The sequence below is a fragment of the Cibotium barometz genome, chromosome 48 (assembly GCF_041138505.1).
Source record: "Cibotium barometz isolate CiBa-2024 chromosome 48, ASM4113850v1, whole genome shotgun sequence".
Lineage (NCBI taxonomy): Eukaryota > Viridiplantae > Streptophyta > Polypodiopsida > Cyatheales > Cibotiaceae > Cibotium > Cibotium barometz.
This window is the reverse complement of record NC_141093.1, coordinates 24,834,451-24,854,390: the sequence shown is the minus strand read 5'-3', so window position 1 is coordinate 24,854,390 and position 19,940 is coordinate 24,834,451. Positions and strand designations below refer to the sequence as shown.

The following is a 19,940-nucleotide window of genomic DNA, read 5'->3' as shown; positions in this document are numbered from 1 at the left end:
TGAACAAATGCCTTACCAAGGCCTTGCAATCTAAAACTGCTTATGAAGCTTCTTGGCATGGTAGGAAGCCTTCTATGGCTCATTTGCGTGTTTTTGGCTGTCTTGCTTATGCTTTTGTGCTTGACCAACAACGCAGTAAGCTTGATGATAAGCCAGTTAAATACATATTTGTGGGATACAGTTCAGAAAGCAAGGGATATAGACTCTACCATCCGGCCTCAAAGTGGATTTTGGTAAGTAGACATGTTGTTTTTGTCGAAAACTTAGTTCAGCCCATGCTTTCATGTAAAAAACAGCAGAATGTATGCTGACAGGACATGTTTGATTCGCTCCTACCTTTGTTTAATGGAGGGCAGTCATATGCAGACATTGAGGGATAGCAAGTTGGCAGCTCCTTTATCTAGCAGAACTCGTGCAGGTTCTCATCATGCAGATTATTCTCGTGTGGATCATGTTCTCATTTCTACTTTATGTAATGAGGAGGAACCTGTTTCCTTTGAGGAAACATAGGATGATAATCATTGGATGCATGCTATGCAGGATGAGTATAACTCTATACTCAAGAATGACACCTGGCATTTGACAGAGCTACCTCATGGCAAGAAGGCCATTGGTACTAAGTGGGTTTATAAGTTAAAACGCAAAGCAGATCGTAGCATTGATCGCTACAAGGCCAGACTTGTTGCAAAGGAGTATGCCAAGCCAAAAAGGGCATTGATTATGATGAGATCTTTGCACCTACATCTCATATGACTACCATTAGGTGTCTCATTGCTTTGGCAATACATCATGGGTGAAAATTACATCAATTGGACATTAAAACTGTATTCTTGAATGGTGATTTACATGAGGAGGTGTGAAAACCGGCCTTCAGAAACCAAAGGGCAGTGGAACAAACACTCGCACATAAAACACTTCAACGCCATTGAGGACCTAGAAAAGGGAAACAAACAGGGGGAGCTAGAGTGCTTCTGCAAATAGTACACGGACACCGATTGGCCCCAAATCGCAGTGGCGCCCCTTGCGGTATTTCTTTAATTGATTATAAGAGCTTTGATTACAATATAAGGCTGGTAATTCAGCCGTCCCAGTAGAACTCCTGAAGCCTGCAAAGAACCTGCATCTGGCTTCTTGTCCACACGGCATCCACAAACAAGTCTAGCCATTGTTCACATCGAAAGACTCTCTCACATTGAGCCTGCATACAGAAGCTTTCTCCCATGATCAAGGCTGCCACAACCATCCATAGCCTCTCACACTATGAACAGCATCACACCCTGACACATCCAGTGCTCCTGCATCACAACACAGACTCCCAAACTGTCTCTCAAAAGAGAACTCGTGTCACAGCACAGCATACCATACAGTCGACACACCTGTACAAACCCTCTCTACCTTCCAAGGGTACTATCCATCTCTGTCATGGATTTCCTGTCCCCTGTCCTATCAGTAGCAAGGCTGTACCAAACATGTGTCCACTCCTGTACCTTCTGCCTGCATGTGACCTATCTCCTCAAGAAACCCAAAAACATGTTTCCTCGTCGAGAGAACCTACGACCTGTTTCCACATGAAACCCTTAGGCTTGTTTCCCTTAGAAACTTCTGTCATGTTTCCCATACATCTAGTTACCTGTTCCCTCATGAAACATTTGGCAACATAGAGATTCCCATACTGTAGGTCCCACTGTTCCTTTCTAGCAGGAAGAAAACAATCTGCTCCATGAGCATGCAGCCATGCGAGCTTGCATCACTCCCATGCCAAGAAACATAACCAAATGACCTGTGCTTGTAGCCAAAAACCCAAGCACATAGCTGAATTTGCAGCCAAACAAAAACAGCCCATAATCTGTCCCAAAACAGTCCCGAACCAAAGCATAGAGAAGCTGAAAGTTCCATCAGTTGAACGCCATCGACATGATGTCTATGTTCATGGAAAAACAGCCCTTGTCCACCTTTGTGTCAAGAGAAACCAGCCCCTTTCCACTCAGGAGAAGAGCACGCAACCCTGAGCGCCTGCAGTCTAGCCCTCCTGAGCACCAAGCGAGAGAGAGAGAGAGAGAGAGAAAAGAGCATGGGCCATAGCTTCAGCCCAGTCCTCCGCTTTTGCACCAAGAAAAAGATAGAAAAGCGCCTGCAGCCATGCGCTTTTTCTCCTATCAATAGGTGCCCTGAAAACTGCCCAAGCAACACACAGTCCAGCCTCCTGTATGCTGCGCCTGAAATCCAGCCCACCTGGTGGCAAGGAAAAGAGAGAGAGAGCACGCCCAGCTCTGTGCGCCTGCTGTCCTGCAGCCGCCTGTAGCCTCTGTATCTCCTGCCCCGCCCTCAACACGAGCATAAGAGAGGATGTTCAGCGTGCAGCTCTGTGTGCCCAGCCAAGCAGCCCGCTTTCCAACGAAAAAGCCAGCCCATGGGTCTTCAGGCGACCAGCCCTTCTCAGCGAAAAAGCACACCACCCAACAAGAGTTAGGCGCCTCCTGCTTTTTCTGCCCAACAGCCCCTCTTTTACCAAAAAGCTCACACGTGGCCCCAAAATAGCTTATGGGCCACGTTTTCTTCATAAATGGCATTAAAAATTACTTTAAAGGTTTTTAAAACCTTTTAAGTTAAAATTCCTTTGCCCCCTTTCACACATGGGGTTATCCACACATGGGCTTCCATCTTCACTCCCACCTGATGCCATTCACACTGTCCACCATGTCCCCGTGCACATCTGCATCTTGTCCAGAGAAAAACACAGGGTCATGACATACCCCCCTCTTGAAAAATGGCAAGCGTCCTCCATTGCACTCAATGGCACAGTAAAACATCTCATGAGCAAAGACACCCCATATGGCAAAGACAATGGCCTTCCAATGCATCTGGGTGATAAAACAATCATCCTGCACAATAAGCCACACTGTCCTCTTGCTTGTTCCTTCAGAACCTACAGCAAAAGTCTAAAACCAAATGGAAACACGTTAACTGTGTTAGCCAAAAACAAAACCATGCATCATTCTACATATGACACACATATGCATTTGCAAACAATATGCTCCTCAAAATGCTCTACCTACTCCAAAGTAACAGTCTAAGGGCTGCTCGCAAGCCTTACGCCCATGGGCATCCCGCAGGACCCACGACTGAAGGTAAAACATGAGCATATGAAAGCACTCAATGCATCCAAACACTACATCTACCAAGTACTTTCCCACATATGTCTCATGGCCATCCCGCAGGAGTTACACCCAATGGTGCATCCATGAACATAATAAAGCACTTCATGCATCATACCAACATACATGCAGCACATGACACAATGCAGAGTATTTCCCAATGTATTCTCAGTGGTACCAGGATCCAATGGCACCAGAATACAAAAATACCTCTACCTCAAAAAGTGTATGCATACATGCACAAACAGAGTTCGATCCATATTTCCATGAACCAAACCAACTCTAGGACTGTTCGCAAGACTTATGTCCTCCATAGAGTTATCCATAGTTGCAGTTAGAGTTCCAGGTGCGTGCGACTGTGAACCTTACTCAACCACCATCTCCTGTGACTAGTACACAATATCATAGAAGTCCCATAAGCAGATGTACTGTCAGCCTCAGTACCTTCGGGTGAATACAAAGATGTCACCAAGCGACTCCTAGATAACAAATGAGCCTGTCTGTAACAACAAGGGAGCGGAGGTGCTACCCCCCTCTTGAGCATCAGGTAATGCTCCAGACCTATGCTCTGCTGAACCTGAATGAGTCGTAACAAGAGTCGACTCCCAACTCATAGGCATCAAGATAAAGCTGCAACTCATGAGGTGAATCTTCTAAGTCACCCTCCTCCATCCACTGCGCATCCATCAGTGAACCTCCTCCATCCACTTCGTATCCATCAGTGAACAGCTCTTGAACTTCACAGGATAGCGACGGGAAACCATACCCTGTACCTTTCTTTCCTTATGTGCCAGTATACGCTCAGGAATAAGAACCTCGTCAAGTTCCTCCACTTCCATCTGAGCCTCATCTGATACATCCTTAGGCACCCAGAACCTGCTTGCACTCCACCCAAGTGGTAAGCACAAGTCCCCGATGAAGCATAGTAGATCACCACAAAGAAACTGTCTTCCGAACCCATGAAGCCTCTATGAAGATACCACCGGTAACAAACTGTCGAAAGCCATAGCCTTCAACGCATCTCCTGCACCATAACACTTCAACTGCTTCTTGTTCCTGGCCGACTACTTCTTGTTCTTGGTGTCTTTTCTCCTGAACTTCATCTTCAGCTCTTGCTCTTCACCTCATATAGGCAAAGACACAAAATCCTGTACGGAGTCCTGCAGTTCCTTTTTACTTTCCTCATGTTGAAGCTTTTAATGTGACAACCACGGGCTCGCCTCCTTGAGAAAGTCGACGATGTGTCCCGGCAACGGAACCTTGAAAACCGGCCTTCAGAAACCAAAGGGCAGTGGAACAAACACTCGCACATAAAACACTTCAACGCCATTGAGGACCTAGAAAAGGGAAACAAACAGGGGGAGCTAGAGTGCTCCTGCAAATAGTACACGGACACCGATTGGCTCCAAATCGCGTGGTGCCCCTTGCGGTATTTCTTTAATTGATTATAAGAGCTTTGATTACAATATAAGGCTGGTAATTCAGCCGTCCCAGTAGAACTCCTGAAGCCTGCAAAGAACCTGCATCTGGCTTCTTGTCCACACGGCATCCACAAACAAGTCCAGCCATTGTTCACATCGAAAGACTCTCTCACATTGAGCCTGCATACAGAAGCTTTCTCCCATGATCAAGGCTGCCACAACCATCCATAGCCTCTCACACTATGAACAGCATCACACCCTGACACATCCAGTGCTCCTGCATCACAACACAGACTCCCAAACTATCTCTCAAAAGAGAACTCGTGTCACAGCACAGCATACCATACAGTCGACACACCTGTACAAACCCTCTCTACCTTCCAAGGGTACTATCCATCTCTGTCATGGATTTCCTGTCCCCTGTCCTATCAGTAGCAAGGCTGTACCAAACATGTGTCCACTCTTGTACCTTCTGCCTGCATGTGACCTATCTCCTCAAGAAACCCAAAAACATGTTTCCTCGTCGAGAGAACCTACGACCTGTTTCCACATGAAACCCTTAGGCTTGTTTCCCTTAGAAACTTCTGTCATGTTTCCCATACATCTAGTTACCTGTTCCCTCATGAAACATTTGGCAACATAGAGATTCCCATACTGTAGGTCCCACTGTTCCTTTCTAGCAGGAAGAAAACAATCTGCTCCATGAGCATGCAGCCATGCGAGCTTGCATCACTCCCATGCCAAGAAACATAACCAAATGACCTGTGCTTGTAGCCAAAAACCCAAGCACATAGCTGAATTTGCAGCCAAACAAAAACAGCCCATAATCTGTCCCAAAACAGTCCCGAACCAAAGCATAGAGAAGCTGAAAGTTCCATCAGTTGAACGCCATCGACATGATGTCTATGTTCATGGAAAAACAGCCCTTGTCCACCTTTGTGTCAAGAGAAACCAGCCCCTTTCCACTCAGGAGAAGAGCACGCAACCCTGAGCGCCTGCAGTCTAGCCCTCCTGAGCACCAAGCGAGAGAGAGAGAGAGAGAGAGAAAAGAGCATGGGCCACAGCTTCAGCCCAGTCCTCCGCTTTTGCACCAAGAAAAAGATAGAAAAGCGCCTGCAGCCATGCGCTTTTTCTCCTATCAATAGGTGCCCTGAAAACTGCCCAAGCAACACACAGTCCAGCCTCCTGTATGCTGCGCCTGAAATCCAGCCCACCTGGTGGCAAGGAAAAGAGAGAGAGAGCACGCCCAGCTCTGTGCGCCTGCTGTCCTGCAGCCGCCTGTAGCCTCTGTATCTCCTGCCCCGCCCTCAACACGAGCGTAAGAGAGGATGTTCAGCGTGCAGCTCTGTGTGCCCAGCCAAGCAGCCCGCTTTCCAACGAAAAAGCCAGCCCATGGGTCTTCAGGCGACCAGCCCTTCTCAGCGAAAAAGCACACCACCCAACAAGAGTTAGGCGCCTCCTGCTTTTTCTGCCCAACAGCCCCTCTTTTACCAAAAAGCTCACACGTGGCCCCAAAATAGCTTATGGGCCACGTTTTCTTCATAAATGGCATTAAAAATTACTTTAAAGGTTTTTAAAACCTTTTAAGTTAAAATTCCTTTGCCCCCTTTCACACATGGGGTTATCCACACATGGGCTTCCATCTTCACTCCCACCTGATGCCATTCACACTGTCCACCATGTCCCCGTGCACATCTGCATCTTGTCCAGAGAAAAACACAGGGTCATGACAAGGTGTATGTATCACAGCCTCTTGCGAGGAGAGTCTAAAGTATGCAGGTTGAAAAAGGCTCTTTATGGCCTTAAGCAGGCTCCTAGAGCATGTTATGAGAAGATTCATGCATACTTGGTTACAAATGATTTTTGCAACAGTCCAACAGAGAGTACCCTCTATGTGAAGAGGAGTAAGGACACATTTTTGCAATAGTCCAATAGAGAGTACCCTCTATGTGGAGAGGAGTAAGGACACATTTTTAGTCATCGTTGTATACGTTGATGACATGCAGCTCATGGGACTCGATATAGATCAGATTTCAGCCTTTAAGGCTGATTTGCAGTCATCGTTTGAGATGTCGGATTTGGGGCCTTGCATAACTATTTGGGGATTCAGTTTATGCAGCGCAATGATGGCATTGTTATGCTGCAGTCTAAATATATACAGAAGCTATTGAAGAGGTTTAATCTTGAAGACTGTAAATGTGTGGCTACACTTATGGAGACAAGACTCGACTTAGTCTTCAAGATGCAGGAGACTCTTTTGATGCTAGTTTGTATCAGTAGGCTATTGGATCCCTTTTTTATGTGTGCAACTTGAGGCCAGATATACAGTATGCGGTCTCACAGTTGAGCACATTTATGCATAGTCCAGGTATGAAGCATTGGTAGGTTGGTACGTGGTTTTCCGCTATTTTCAGGGCACTCAATATTTTGGATTATTTTATCCAAAGGGGGGTGAGTCACAGCTGCATGCTTTCAGTGATTTAGATTGGGCAGGATGTTATGACACATGAGTGTCCACTAGTGGGTTTTGCTTTGGCCTTGGTGATTCATGTATATCATGGCTTAGCAAGAAGCATCCTACAGTGGCCACTTCCAGTTGTGAAGTTGAGTACAAGGTAGCTTTTACAACTACAGTTGAGTGTGTGGCTCAGACGTCTTATGGTTGATTTGGGTGTTGGAAAGTTGTCTAGCACTACAATTTTCACTGACAGCCAGAGCGCATTAGAAGTTCCGAGGAACCCAGTGTTTCATGCTCGCACTAAGCACATTGAGGTGCATTACCATTATGTTAGGGAAAGACTCTCTGCAGCAGAGATCAACTTGGTCTATGTGTCTACACATGACAACATGGTAGATTTATTCACGAAGGCTCTTCCTCGTGAAAAGTTCGAAGCTTTTTGTAAAACTTTGGGCTTATTGCCTTTTCAAGATTGATCGGCCATACCCCGTGCATGTTCACATCATCACTCCAGGGGGGATTTGTAGCATTATATGGTAGTGATGTGTGAACACATCACTACCCGGCGGTCCTAAGTGTGTGAACACACTTAGGACCGCCGGGGCACTTTTTCCCTCACTAGGAGGGTTTTTCCTCGTGCGTATGTACACCCTCTTATCTACTTATTTTGGGATGTGTACTTATCTTTTGTATCTGGCACACATTTGTTCATTCTAATCTAGTGAGTTTGTGTGCTCTCAAGCTTCTCTATCTTGTGTGTGTGCATTGTTGCAACCCTAACTCTAATTCCAACAGAATGCATGCCTCATATAGAGATCCCAGATGATCAAGTTTGTGAAGGATGCATTCTTGGCAAAATGCATAGGAAACCATGCCCAAGAGATGATCAATGAGAGCTAATGGCAAATTACAGCTCATTTATACTGATGTTTGTGGTCCTATGAGGACACCATCTTTGGGGAGACATCTATGTTTTGTCACATTCATCAACGACCATACTAGGTTCACATGGGTGTTTCCCATGAAAGAAAAATCTGAGGGATTCATGCATTTTCAGCGTTATGTAGCTTTGGTTGAGAATCAGATAGGGTGAAAAATTCATACTCTTCGCACTGATAGAGGAGGTGAACACTGAATACATGTCAAATGTATTTAAGGACTTCTTGTATACAAAGAGGATTAAGCATCAGTGTACAGTGCCATACATGGTCTTGATGCACGTTACACGAGCTAGCTAGTTGCATGTTACACGGGGCTTCCAACACTTTGTTCATGTGTAGTAGAGAGTGGTTGACCTGAATTTTCAGCAAAGATAACTTCTTACTAGTAAAGCACCTTGTGAGTAGGGAGGTCACATAACCTGTATCCCTTACTCTAACTCCTATAGCCCAAGAAGATACACTTCACAGCTTTATCAACTAGTTTACACGGCTCTGAATGGCAGTGTCAATGATGCCTAGGTCTTCTTTGTGTCGTGGCTGAAAGTTCACTCTCCAGGCCACCTTGGCCCGGGCAGGCTTCCCATCAGTGCCGGCCCACAAGAAGTTCGGGATCAATCGTTGTACCCGACCAATGCATGCTCGGGAGAAGGCCCAACAAGAAGTAATGTACCGCATGGTGGCAAGAAGGACCTGGTTCGCTACCACCTCTCGACTAGCTAAGGAGAGCATCGTAGAACTCCAGTACAAAAGCTTCTTCCAAATGCTCAGAAGAAAAGGGGCGAGCTATTGCTCTAGGGAAATATTGATGCCCACTTGGTATCCCAGATAGCGGACTAGGGTGCCCCTCGGGATCAATTGGAAAGCCTCAACTCAGCACCAAGTCGAGGCGGGTGTAGAGCCTACCCAAAAACGACATGACTTGTGCTAGTTGATCTGCGCTCTTGATGCGCGGCGGAAGGTCTCAATCACCTCTGCGAATCTTTGGAGATTCCCCACATCTCCGGATAAGTGTGCTGCTGTGTCATCTACAAACTTTAAGTCCAGCAGCTCCTGTGTACGGAGGGGGAGATGCAATCCGTGGAGCCCTGTCTCTTGAGCTGAGAGAAAACTGCTCATGGCCTCGGCAACGAATAGGAAAAGATAAGGTGCCAATGGACAGCCCTGTCGGACTGAGCGAGAAAGGAGAAATTTGTCACCTCGGGCTCCTTGGATGAGAACTTGACTGTGAGAGGCTGAGTAAAGTCCTGAAACACCACGGATCCACTTCATTGGGAACCCCATCCGGTACATTGTGCCCTCCATTGGATTTGGGTGTCAAGGCCGTAAAGGAACTGCCCTTTCTTGTTCTTGTCAAATAAGCCTAATTGCAAACATAAGTTCAAAATCTTATTGGCAAACTGTAGGACTAGTTGTGCGTTTTGACACGCCCCCTTAAACTCGTCTTTGAGTTGCTCAAGGTAATGGGGCGGTAGAAACCACCGTTTAAGGTCGAGGATAAACTCATCCCAAACATAAGTTGCCATACCTAATCTGGTGTGGGCATGAGCCCACTGGGTCCACCAAGGAATGGCCTCACCTTCCAAGTATCAACTAGCCAAAGATCACTCTGTCAGTATCATTTTTTCTAACTGTAGCAAAATAAGCTTCAAACTAATGTGTAACGAGGAATAAAGAGTTGTGGGGTTGAGTTTACCATTATACTTACTGAAGTTCATTTTCTCGGAAAAATGACTGGAGGAAGCCATTGGTGTCGTTCTTGCATCCAAAGCCACAAGGTATCTTTCTATCTTTCGTGCCCCGTGCGTCGCCTGGCGTCTTCTTGTGCAGCAGCACGGGATGCTACCGCACGGTCTTCTAGCATTTGAATCTCCATTGCTCGCATTTGCAACTCGAGCATCGAAGCAGGCTGTGGTCGTAACCCTTCAAAAGGGTCATTTGGTAGAGGATTTGTTGGCGGGACTTGGGAAACAGAAGGAGAGGGGGGAGGAGATGGAGAAAAAAGGAGCTCGAAAACGGGTATGCTCTTCCAAGGCCAAGATTTGCGCCTTGTGCTCTTCCAAGTTGGTGCTCTGTTCTGCGATTGCTCGCATCATTTGCTGGAACATATCATGCACACTCAAGTCTGCCGCCCTCGAAGGACTGTCTGGTGCACTTTGTTCCGAAGTTCGTCGTTCTCTCTCGTCGTCGAAGCTCGCCATAGCAGGAAAATGCACTTCCTTTCTGGAGCGCAATCTGACCATCCACTATGCATGTGGGAGACATCCGGAGGCTGAAAACCAACCGTCCTTCTAGGGACAGGAGGCACATCGAAAGGAGTGGTCTGCCGGAGTCTAGAAACCAACCACACAAGCGAGAAAAAATTTCCTTTCTTTTTTTTTCTGGTTTTCTTGTTGAGGCTTCACACTCGAAGAAGGCTCTGATACCAATGTGGCTTGGTGGAAGAATCGGTAACTTCCATGCTCAGAATTCAACAATCATTCACGACGAATATAATGCCCAATATTGAAGAAGATGTGCACAAAAGAGAGAGAGAGAGAGAGAGAGAGAGAGAGAGAGAGAAAGAAAGAAAGAAAGAAAGATTTTATTAACGTCTTCCAAAAGACCGAACTCGGCCTATGAGACAAATCGGAGTACATGTATGGGGTATCCTCTGTCATCCCAACAAAATGAAAAAGTACTGAATAAAAAAGCTGAATCTGGGTGTGTAGGGGATGGAGCTCTATTACTAGGAGAATGCAAAGCTATATGCATGGAGTATACAATCATGATATGCAACCTAGCTAGCTCCATCCTGTACCATACTGGGGGTATAAAATGGTATACATCAGTGAAGGGGGTGTCCACAGCTCTCTGAAGAACATGCCTGGGTGTGCTCTGAAGCGAGCCAGTCGCTCCTCACCCTCTCTATGAAACTGAGCTCTGATCTCTGTCATCTCTCTCTGGTATAGGCGTGGTGTCCGAAAGCCAGGTGTCCTCTGTCTCCTGCGGGCTCTAAGTGTCTCTGCTCTCTGGAGAGTAATTCCCTGCCGTGTAGGGGCTGGGAGGGGTATGGATCTCTGAAAAAATGTAGTAATCTGTGTCTGTCGCCCCCCCTCTCGGGCTGTCTGAGCCTGTAATAATGTCTCTCTGTGGCGCTGTATGTCTAGAATGTATCTCCCCAGTATGCGCTGGTCTGCTGCCTCAAAGATCTGGCGTAGGGAATGTGGCTCTCTGAATAAAATGGGATATCTCTCTCTGATGGCTGTATATGCTCTGCATCTGCATATATAATGCTCCTCACTCTCCACCTCCTCTTTGCACAATCTGCATACCCTCTCCTCTCGGGGGATCCGTGCTGCTCTGCCAGTCTCAATCTCCAATCGGTGTGATGAAACTCTGAGCTGACCAATAGCCACTCGGGAGCCGTGTGGTAAAAAGCCCTCCATGTATCTAGGCCTCTCTATAAATCCATCATCAGTGATACTCATGAAGTGATCTCTGTAGTATAGCATCTTCGGTGGAAGAGGCTGTGTAGGCGATATCCATGTCTCTCGTGTATAGAGCTGCCATAGATCCTGTCTCAATACTCTGTTCCTCTCACTATGAGAGAGACGGATATGTGGTGCATCCCTGTCATACTGGAATGGTGGTAGATGATCCATGTCTAGGCCATGCTGTGAGAACCAATGTGTGACCTGTGCATACCATGATCCTCTGTCTCCTGCCTCAGCCAACTGTCTAGATGCCTGAAAAGCTCTGTATGATAATCTGTCCTGTGGCATCTCTCTGAATCTGTCTAGCAGGCATATAGTCTGAAATATGGCCTCTACCATCATAGGAGGCGCAGCAAACTCTGCTCGGATAATGTCATGAGGTACTGACGGTTTGCTGCGTATCATGCGTGCCATCATGAGGGCCTGTGGTCTCTCTATCTGTGTCCACCAATGTGTAGCAAGGCCTGGCGCCCATACTGCTGCTCCATACATCAATGCCGGTGTGACTAATGTGTCAAATAGCCACCCCTTCGTCCGGGGCTCCTGAAAATGCGCCTGGTGGCACTGTCTCTCTAGCATAGCCAATGCTGCATATCCCCGTGTCAATCTAGCTCTGGCTGCTGAACCCATGGTAAAGCGTGTGGCTGCTGCAGAGAAGGTAACCCCTAGGTACACGTATGATGTCACCACCTCCACCTGGCATCCTGCGAGAGTGAATGTCAGCTGACTCCTGCCCTGTCTCGATGTATGAAAGACCATAACCTTGGTTTTCCCAAGGTTCACAGTAAGACCCCTCTGTGTGCAGAAATCATGGAGTGCATGTAGATGCTGCTGTAGACCACCGGGGGACTCAGACACTAATACAATATCATCAGCATAGAGCATAATATGTACTGAGGTACCTGCTAAATCAACTCCATCTCCGCCTCCCCGTGTAATGAAGTCAGCCACCTCATCAATGTATAACCCAAATAGCGTGGGGGAAAGTGGGCATCCTTGCTTCACACCAATGGTGCTAGCAATAGTCTCGGACATACCTCCTGGACATCTGACTCGCCCAAAAACCTGCTCATATAATGCATAGATGCCCCATGTCATATCTGCTGGTATGCCAAGAGACTGCAGGCGCTGAAAGAGCCTCTCTCGTGGTACTGTGTCAAATGCCTTGCGGAAATCCACAAAGCAGCAATAGAGCTTTCTCTTCCTCACTCTGGCCTGATCAATCATACATCTCAAAGTGAATACATGGTCAGTGGTAGAGAAGGCTCTCCTGAAGCCTGCCTGCCCTGATGAGCGTAAACCTGCTCGCTCAGCATATAAGCTAAGCTCCTGCTCCAGCACTGCGCCATAGAGTTTGGCCAGCACATGGCCAACCATAACCGTCCTGTAGTTGCTCGGATCGAGCATATCCCCTGTTTTGTGAATCGGCACGATGGTGTGCATCGTCCACTCCGCAGGCAAACCCTCTGCTAGTGCCCTGTTAAACAGGTGTGCAAGAAAAGGAGCTAAAGAATCTACTGCATATATGAGATGCTCACCCTGCAGGCCCATATGGTCGGCAGCCCGTCCATGCTGTAGGCGGCGGATAGCTTCTTGTACCATCGAGTGGGTAAAGAAGCTAGCTGTGGTAGGTCGAGGCTCCTGTGGCTGAGGTATAGGTGGCTGCTGTGGGGCATGGTATAGACCCTCTGCATATGTGTGCCATGTCTGTGGGTCTGCAATAGGTGTCGGGGTCCGGGGCTCTCTGAAGTGCCGCCATGAGACAGGGCTATCTCTACTCATGAAGAAATGAAAGATCTCTAGCTCCTGTATCTCTGCGAAGGCCCGCCTTTTGCGGCGAGTAAGTCTCCTCATCTCTCTCCTCGACTCCTGCTCTGTGATGGCTCCCAAGGCTCTCTGTATGCGGAGTCGTGAGTATAGGGCTCTGCACTCGTCATCATACCATCTGTTCTGGGGCATAGTCCCAGGTCTCGCAGGCTCTCCTGAGTGTACACGATGTGGGAAGCTCTGTAATGCAGCCGTGTGTAGGAGTGATGCGAGCTGGGCTGTAATGGTATCCATAGATGCCAGGGGATCCATGAGTAGGAGCCCATCCTCTACTCTGCCAGTGTATATGTCTGCCATGTCATGTGTGAAGTAGATGGTAGTGTGTGGCGTCGGTATGTGGGGGGCTGGTGATACTGGTGATCCGGCTAGTGAAAATGCCAAGTATGTATGATCTGCCCCAATAGGACGAGGTGGAATGGAGAATGAGGTGACAAGCTGTGATGCCTCCAAAGACCCCATAATGTAGTCTACCACCGTGCCTCCGGTCCGTGTATGACCCCCATGTGGGAAGCATGTCAGCCCTCCTGATCCCGGCCACTGTAGCATCCCGTTATAAATAACGAGACGATGCCTGGCTCCCAACTCTAGTAAGTGGTCCCCATAATGTCCTCTGTCTGGTCCAGTGTCCTCTGATGCCCGACTAGCCCCTATCTCCTCTGGATCCACAGGGTGGAGGATCTCCATGTCATCATAGTCATACACCTCACACTGTCTGCTCTGTGTGTGGGCATTGAAGTCGCCCGTAAGAAATACTTCCCCTAGTGTAGAATAATGCATAATCTCCTCTGACAGACAAGTGTATGGCGAGGCTCCTATCTCCTCCTCCTGTGGCATGTCCTCTGTAATGACATAGGATGATCCTAATGGAGAAAAGTAACATAGAGCTATGTATATAACCCTGTCCTGTGAGAGCTGTAAGCTGATCCACATGTATCTGGCCTCTGGATCCTGTGCTACCACTCTCAGTCTCCCCTGTAGCTCTCGTCTGAATAGGACTGCTACTCCCCCCGACCCTCTCGAGGTACCCTGGCGTGTGGTCCTCCTGTATGCTGACTCCCACTGGAATCCCTCTACTCGAGGTAGCCCTCTCTCTGGGCTCTGATGTGTCTCTGTCAGAAGTATGATGTCTCTCCCCACCATAACATGCTCCAGTCGTCCAGGCTGCACCCATAGTGAACCATTACAGTTCCATACTGCTATGTGTATCTCTGTCAGTGGCCTGGTCTGTGTCCCATAGGCCCCAAACCGCTAATCCATGGGCCGGCCATCAATGATGACCCGACCATCTCGATAGAAGGCCTTCTTGCCTTCTCTCCTCGCGTGTAAGACTCGTGGCATGCAAGTTCTCCTATGCTCAAGCTGCATCCTCGTGGGACACAATATTGGGTCCCAAATACCCTCTGTAGGGCCCCCACCACGAATGGTGTATTTGAATGATGTAAATCTGAAAATAAAGTTTGAATCTTGACATGCACACTTCCCCTTGGCTGTCCTGGCCCTTGGAACGCACCGCCGCTTGCGAATAAGCGAGAAAAAATTTCCTTTCTTTTTTTCTGGTTTTCTTGTTGAGTCTTCACACTCGAAGAAGGCTCTGATACCAATGTAGCTTGGTGGAAGAATCGGTAACTTCAATGCTCAGAATTGAGCAATCATTCACGACGAATATAACGCCCTATATTGAAGAAGATGTGCAGAAATTAAAAAAAATAAATAAATATATAGATAGATAGATAGATAGAGAGAGAGAGAGAGAGAGAGAGAGAGAGAGAGAGAGGAGAGGACATAGTATTGGGTCCCAAATACCCTCTGTAGGGCCCCCACCACGAATGGTATATTTGAATGATGTAAATCTGAAAATAAAGTTTGAATCTTGACATGCACACTTCCCCTCGACTGTCCTGGTCCTTGGAATGCACTACCCCGCCGCTTGTGAATAATGAGATACTAAAACTGTTTTCAGTGCTGGGTATTTATACCCCCTACATGCTCTGGTTGGCCAGCTCAATAGGGGTCAGCCTGCTGAAAATCCTCACGACCAGGTCCTTAATGCCATAAACTGCTAATAAAGCAGCCTTTTCACACTGTTTTAATGGCTGGCCACCATGCGCAAAGGCTGGGCTGCTGGGCAGTCCTGCGTAGGCTGTGTGGGCTGCCTCCACACCTGGCCAACTCGCTGGCCAGGGCCCAGGGCCCTGTCGGCTGCCTGGCCGGGCTCTCTTAGGCTGGCTGACAGCCTGCCCAGCCCACTCTAGGGCTGGTGGGCAAGGCCTGGGGCGCTCCTGGCCCCTTGGGGTGGCTCAAAGCCTTCCCCTTGCCCATTCAAGAGAACTATGCCCTCTTCTGTGGTAGCCTGATGGTACATATGCAACTCCTACATATGCGCGGCATTCGGTTGCAAACCAAACACAGATCGTGTGACATCATTCTAGAGGGGACTCACAATACGGACTGGCACTGCTTCATGTACATGACAATGCACACCTGACCTCGGATGCGTAGAGTGGAACCCTCGTTGACTCGTCCCGGACTGGGCTCACATGGGACCAATTTCCACTCCAGGTCGTGCACCTTCTTGTTCAGATATGTCTACATGGTATCCAAGTGCGGGATGTACGTGACAGGAAGCTCAAATCAACTCTTATCATAAGCTTTCTCAGAGTCTAGGAGGAGCACAATGAGGTCTTGCTGCCGCATCCTGGCCGAAGCTATCGCCTCCCAAAAAGTGAAGATGTTGTCCAGATTGCTCCAATCCTAAACAAAACCTGTCTGAGTGTTGTGGATCAAGTCAGGGAGGAAAGGTTGAAGTCTCCGGCTGATGGCCTTGGCCAAGATCTTGTAGGCGGTCCCAAGGAGGGTGACATGTCTCCACTGCCGGATCTCCAATCTATCACCACCCTCCTTAGGAATCAAGTGTATCAAACCCTTTGAAAGCCTCTTTGGCATGGCACTTGTGATCATAATGTCATTGAAGGCTGCTCGAAGGCCCCTCCCAGTGGTGAAGAAAGAAGGAAACTAGAAGCCCGTCCGCCCCCGGGCATTTTCCCCTAGGGAGGGCTCCTCTACTATGAAGGGAGTCAATAAGAAGGTCCAGAGAGCAGGGGAAACCACCTCTCTTGTGTGCCGCAAGACCCTTTCGCGCACATCCATAACCTGTGGGGATAATGGGGTGCCCGTGAGAAGGGATCGAAAAAAATCAGTTTGCATTTCTTTTTATATCCAACGAACTTTGATTTTGGTATATTTCTGCAGCTGTATATGTAGTTGCCAGCTCAGGCCTTCCTTATGAAGCTCAGGTAGTATCAAATGATATCAAGCATACCATATGGTACATGCATTTTGCATGGTGCCAAACTCGTATTGATGACTATACATACACACGTGTACGTACATACACATACACATGCATATCATACTATGTACGTACATAATGCATGCACGCATAGCATAACATATCTGTAGATGTACATATGCTATGCTGTGAATGTGTGTATGTATGTACATGCGTACATGCATGCATGCATAACATAGCATAAGCATCTATGTATATAGATGTACGTATGCTATGTTATGCATGCATGTATGTATTATGTATGCTACGCTATGCTATGCTGTGCATGTACATATGTATGTATGTACGTACATGCTATGTTATGTGTGTGTACAAAAAAGAGGATAGCATTTTTCTGTATCCCACCTTATAGTGGAAAGAGGTTCGAGTGAAGATCGCAAGGATGACCTCGCAGTGACTAAACATTCTGAGCTGAAAAAAACACAAGAGGAGTTGAGCATTTTAGGATTTTGTATCTCTAAATTTTATTGAGCGAAGTGTAGAATACCTTGCTGCTTTGGAAATAGCAAATTTGATTCTGGTAATACTTTATGCGGTGTGTTTTTTGGCCTGCCTTTGTAAAAGGAAGGCCTTTGCAGGATTCTAAACTTTTAGCAAAGCAAAAAATAAGAGGTTGATTTATTTAAAAAAAGCTTGAATATTGGTTGCAAAGAACCATTGGTTGGGAGGGTTTGAGGTTCATTTTTGTACGCTGCAAGTAAAGGCTCCACTTTTCCTCATCACAGCATATCAAGGAGGCTTCATTTTTTCTCATTATATCTAGAATAGCATATCAAGTACTCTCTCTCTCTCGCTTGCTTGTATATGATTGCACTAATTAAAAAACCAAGGCAAACACTATTGGAAACCCTTCACTTGATTTATATTTTATTTAAATGTCTCTGAGTACAGGGAGAGGAACCAATAATGGCTATCCATGTTGTGAAAATGATCATGAAAACTCAAGGAGGAAATAGCTTATGTTTTGTTGACTTACTTTTCGCTGCAGTCTGTCTATCCTGAAAATTTAGGTGATTGTCAATTGTAACAGCTCATATACCATTATATCTCTATCCTTTCCTAAATACGGTCAGCAAAACGAGGCCTTTTGAGTACCTTCGACTCACCAGTCTCGGAGTTATTGGGGCTCTTGTGAAGGTAATTTGTGTTTTCATTTCCTACCATATTCATATATATGTATGTAAGATGTATGATGCATGCATATATGTATGTATGCATGCATGGGAAATGGGGCTTTTGTGAAAGTGGATATTATTGATATATACCTCTACAAGACGACAGGACAGAGTTTTTAAATGTTGCCTATGTAAGATCTTTCTGATGGGGTTGCCTATACCTAAAATTCCGAATTAAGTGACATGTTGGCAGGTTGATGACACTGATGTGATAAATTTTCTTCTATCCACTGAGATCATTCCTCTTTGTCTTCGCACTATGGAAATGGGAAGTGAGCTATCAAAGACAGTGAGTGCTTTTTGACCCAACTTCTGCTTCAGCTTCCTATGTTTACAAATTTTGATGATGGCTAAAAGAGTTACGGGGCCAACTTTTGGCAGGTAGCAACCTTTATTGTACAGAAGATCCTTCTGGATGATGTCGGGCTTGCTTATATTTGTGCAACAGCGGAGAGATTCTTTGCAGTGGGCGCGGTTCTAGGCAGCATGGTTTCCATGCTTGCAGAGCAGCCGTCTGTTCGGCTCTTGAAACACATCATTCGCTGCTACCTTCGTCTATCAGATAATCCAAGGTTTGTGGTGCTCACTTTTTACATATTGTGTAAGATGCAACGATCTGCTCATTTCCTCAAGGAGTGTCCTCAAGTTTTAGCACTGATTTTGATTTATGCAGGGCCTGCGAAGCCTTGAAAAATTGTCTTCCAGAGCTACTACGGGACAATACTTTCAGCAATTGTCTAAGGGTACTTTCCAATTTTGAAGGCAATTTTTCAAGTGATAAGGTTGTTATGTATTGTGAAATTTGCAAACTGTGATAAAATCGAGTGTGGTAACAGGAGGATGTGACGACCAGGCGGTGGCTCGCTCAGCTATTGGTCAATGTAAATGGAGGGCAAATGCATCCATCCCAAAGGGTACCTACAGGGCTTCCTGGTCCTCCTTTGTCTTCAATGGAGCAGCTCCTGCCAGGCCAGCAAAACATGTAAAGCTATCATTTTTTTTGGGTATTGTTGTATCATGATGTAGTATGGCACAAGAACTTCATTGAAAGCATCTTCAGATGTTGGAGTTTTTATTCCTGGGCAGATACAGACTTATACTATCTTCGTTATTCCCAGAGTGGGTATGATCTGATTTGGTTACCTGTGCCTCTTATCTGTACCAAATGCAAATTGTTTACTCTTAAATTTTTTCATAGGCTAGAACCTAGCAGCAGCCAAATCCTTGTCACTTACCTGCTGTGACATTGAATATGTAAGGCAGCTATCTTATTGAAATTTTTTGAAGGTAACAGAAATAAGACTAACTTATGTCACCTTGTTTGTTCTTTGGCTCCTAGCTCCACGGTTTTCATCCATCCAGGTCCAGGACTAACAAATGCTTGCAGTTCTTTTTTGCAAGTAGTCTGGGTGTTTTCATGCGTTCAAACTGTTTTTAGATGCATTTATGTGCTAGTGCTTGAGTTGAAAACCTTGATAGCCTTGTTGGTTTGTCCCACAAAAATGGCTTTGAAGATTGTGAATATGGAGAGGCAGTTTGTATCTGGCATCCTCCTCCATAAAGGTACCGTTTCTACCCATTTAAAGATCCAGAAAACCTCGAGGTGTCTCACAAATAGAAGAGTGTTAATGTTATCATGGGTTTCGAATGTGTCGCTATGATTATTTGGATCTTTGTAATGCCACTGCTTCCAATTGATGATTTGTGTACTTCGTTTCTTGCCTTTGATTCTGACAGTGGCAACAATTCTAGTCCCTTGAAGTGACCTGTGAAAGCCTTCTTCAGCGACTATACCTGTGAATGAAAAGTGCATGAATGCTTATCTTGTCTCTATCAAAACACAACGAATCCATATGGAATTTTAAACATAATGTTGTTACATTGCATAATCTCAAATGAAGGGGCTGGAGATGACAGATTATCATATCATATCATATGCCAACATTTCTTTGGTGGGTAATTGCTAACACGTCAGTAGGTTGTTTTTCCATATTTACTATATTTGTGAGAGAAATTGTTCGTGTAGGGAATTCGGGCCCATATTTTTCTGAAATTTCAAAATTGTGGGAAGAACTTTGAGAAACTTTGTAATTGCTGCCACATGTCAGTAGGTGGTTTTTCCATATTAACTATATTTGTGA

General features: G+C 46.3%; 1 protein-coding gene across 1 annotated transcript in view; it reads left to right on the top strand.

The window, feature by feature from the left end:
* The window catches only part of LOC147610990 (uncharacterized), a 40,004-nt gene extending 20,890 nt beyond the window's left edge, over nt 1-19,114 (top strand). The window contains exons 5-9 of the mRNA XM_086785633.1: nt 17,655-17,761; nt 17,993-18,088; nt 18,181-18,371; nt 18,473-18,542; nt 18,636-19,114. Coding sequence (XP_086641759.1) covers nt 17,655-17,761; nt 17,993-18,088; nt 18,181-18,371; nt 18,473-18,542; nt 18,636-18,785 — 614 coding nt within the window. The 3' untranslated portion in view covers nt 18,786-19,114. The remainder of the gene's footprint in view (nt 1-17,654; nt 17,762-17,992; nt 18,089-18,180; nt 18,372-18,472; nt 18,543-18,635) is intronic.
* The last annotated feature ends 826 nt before the right edge of the window (nt 19,115-19,940 follow it).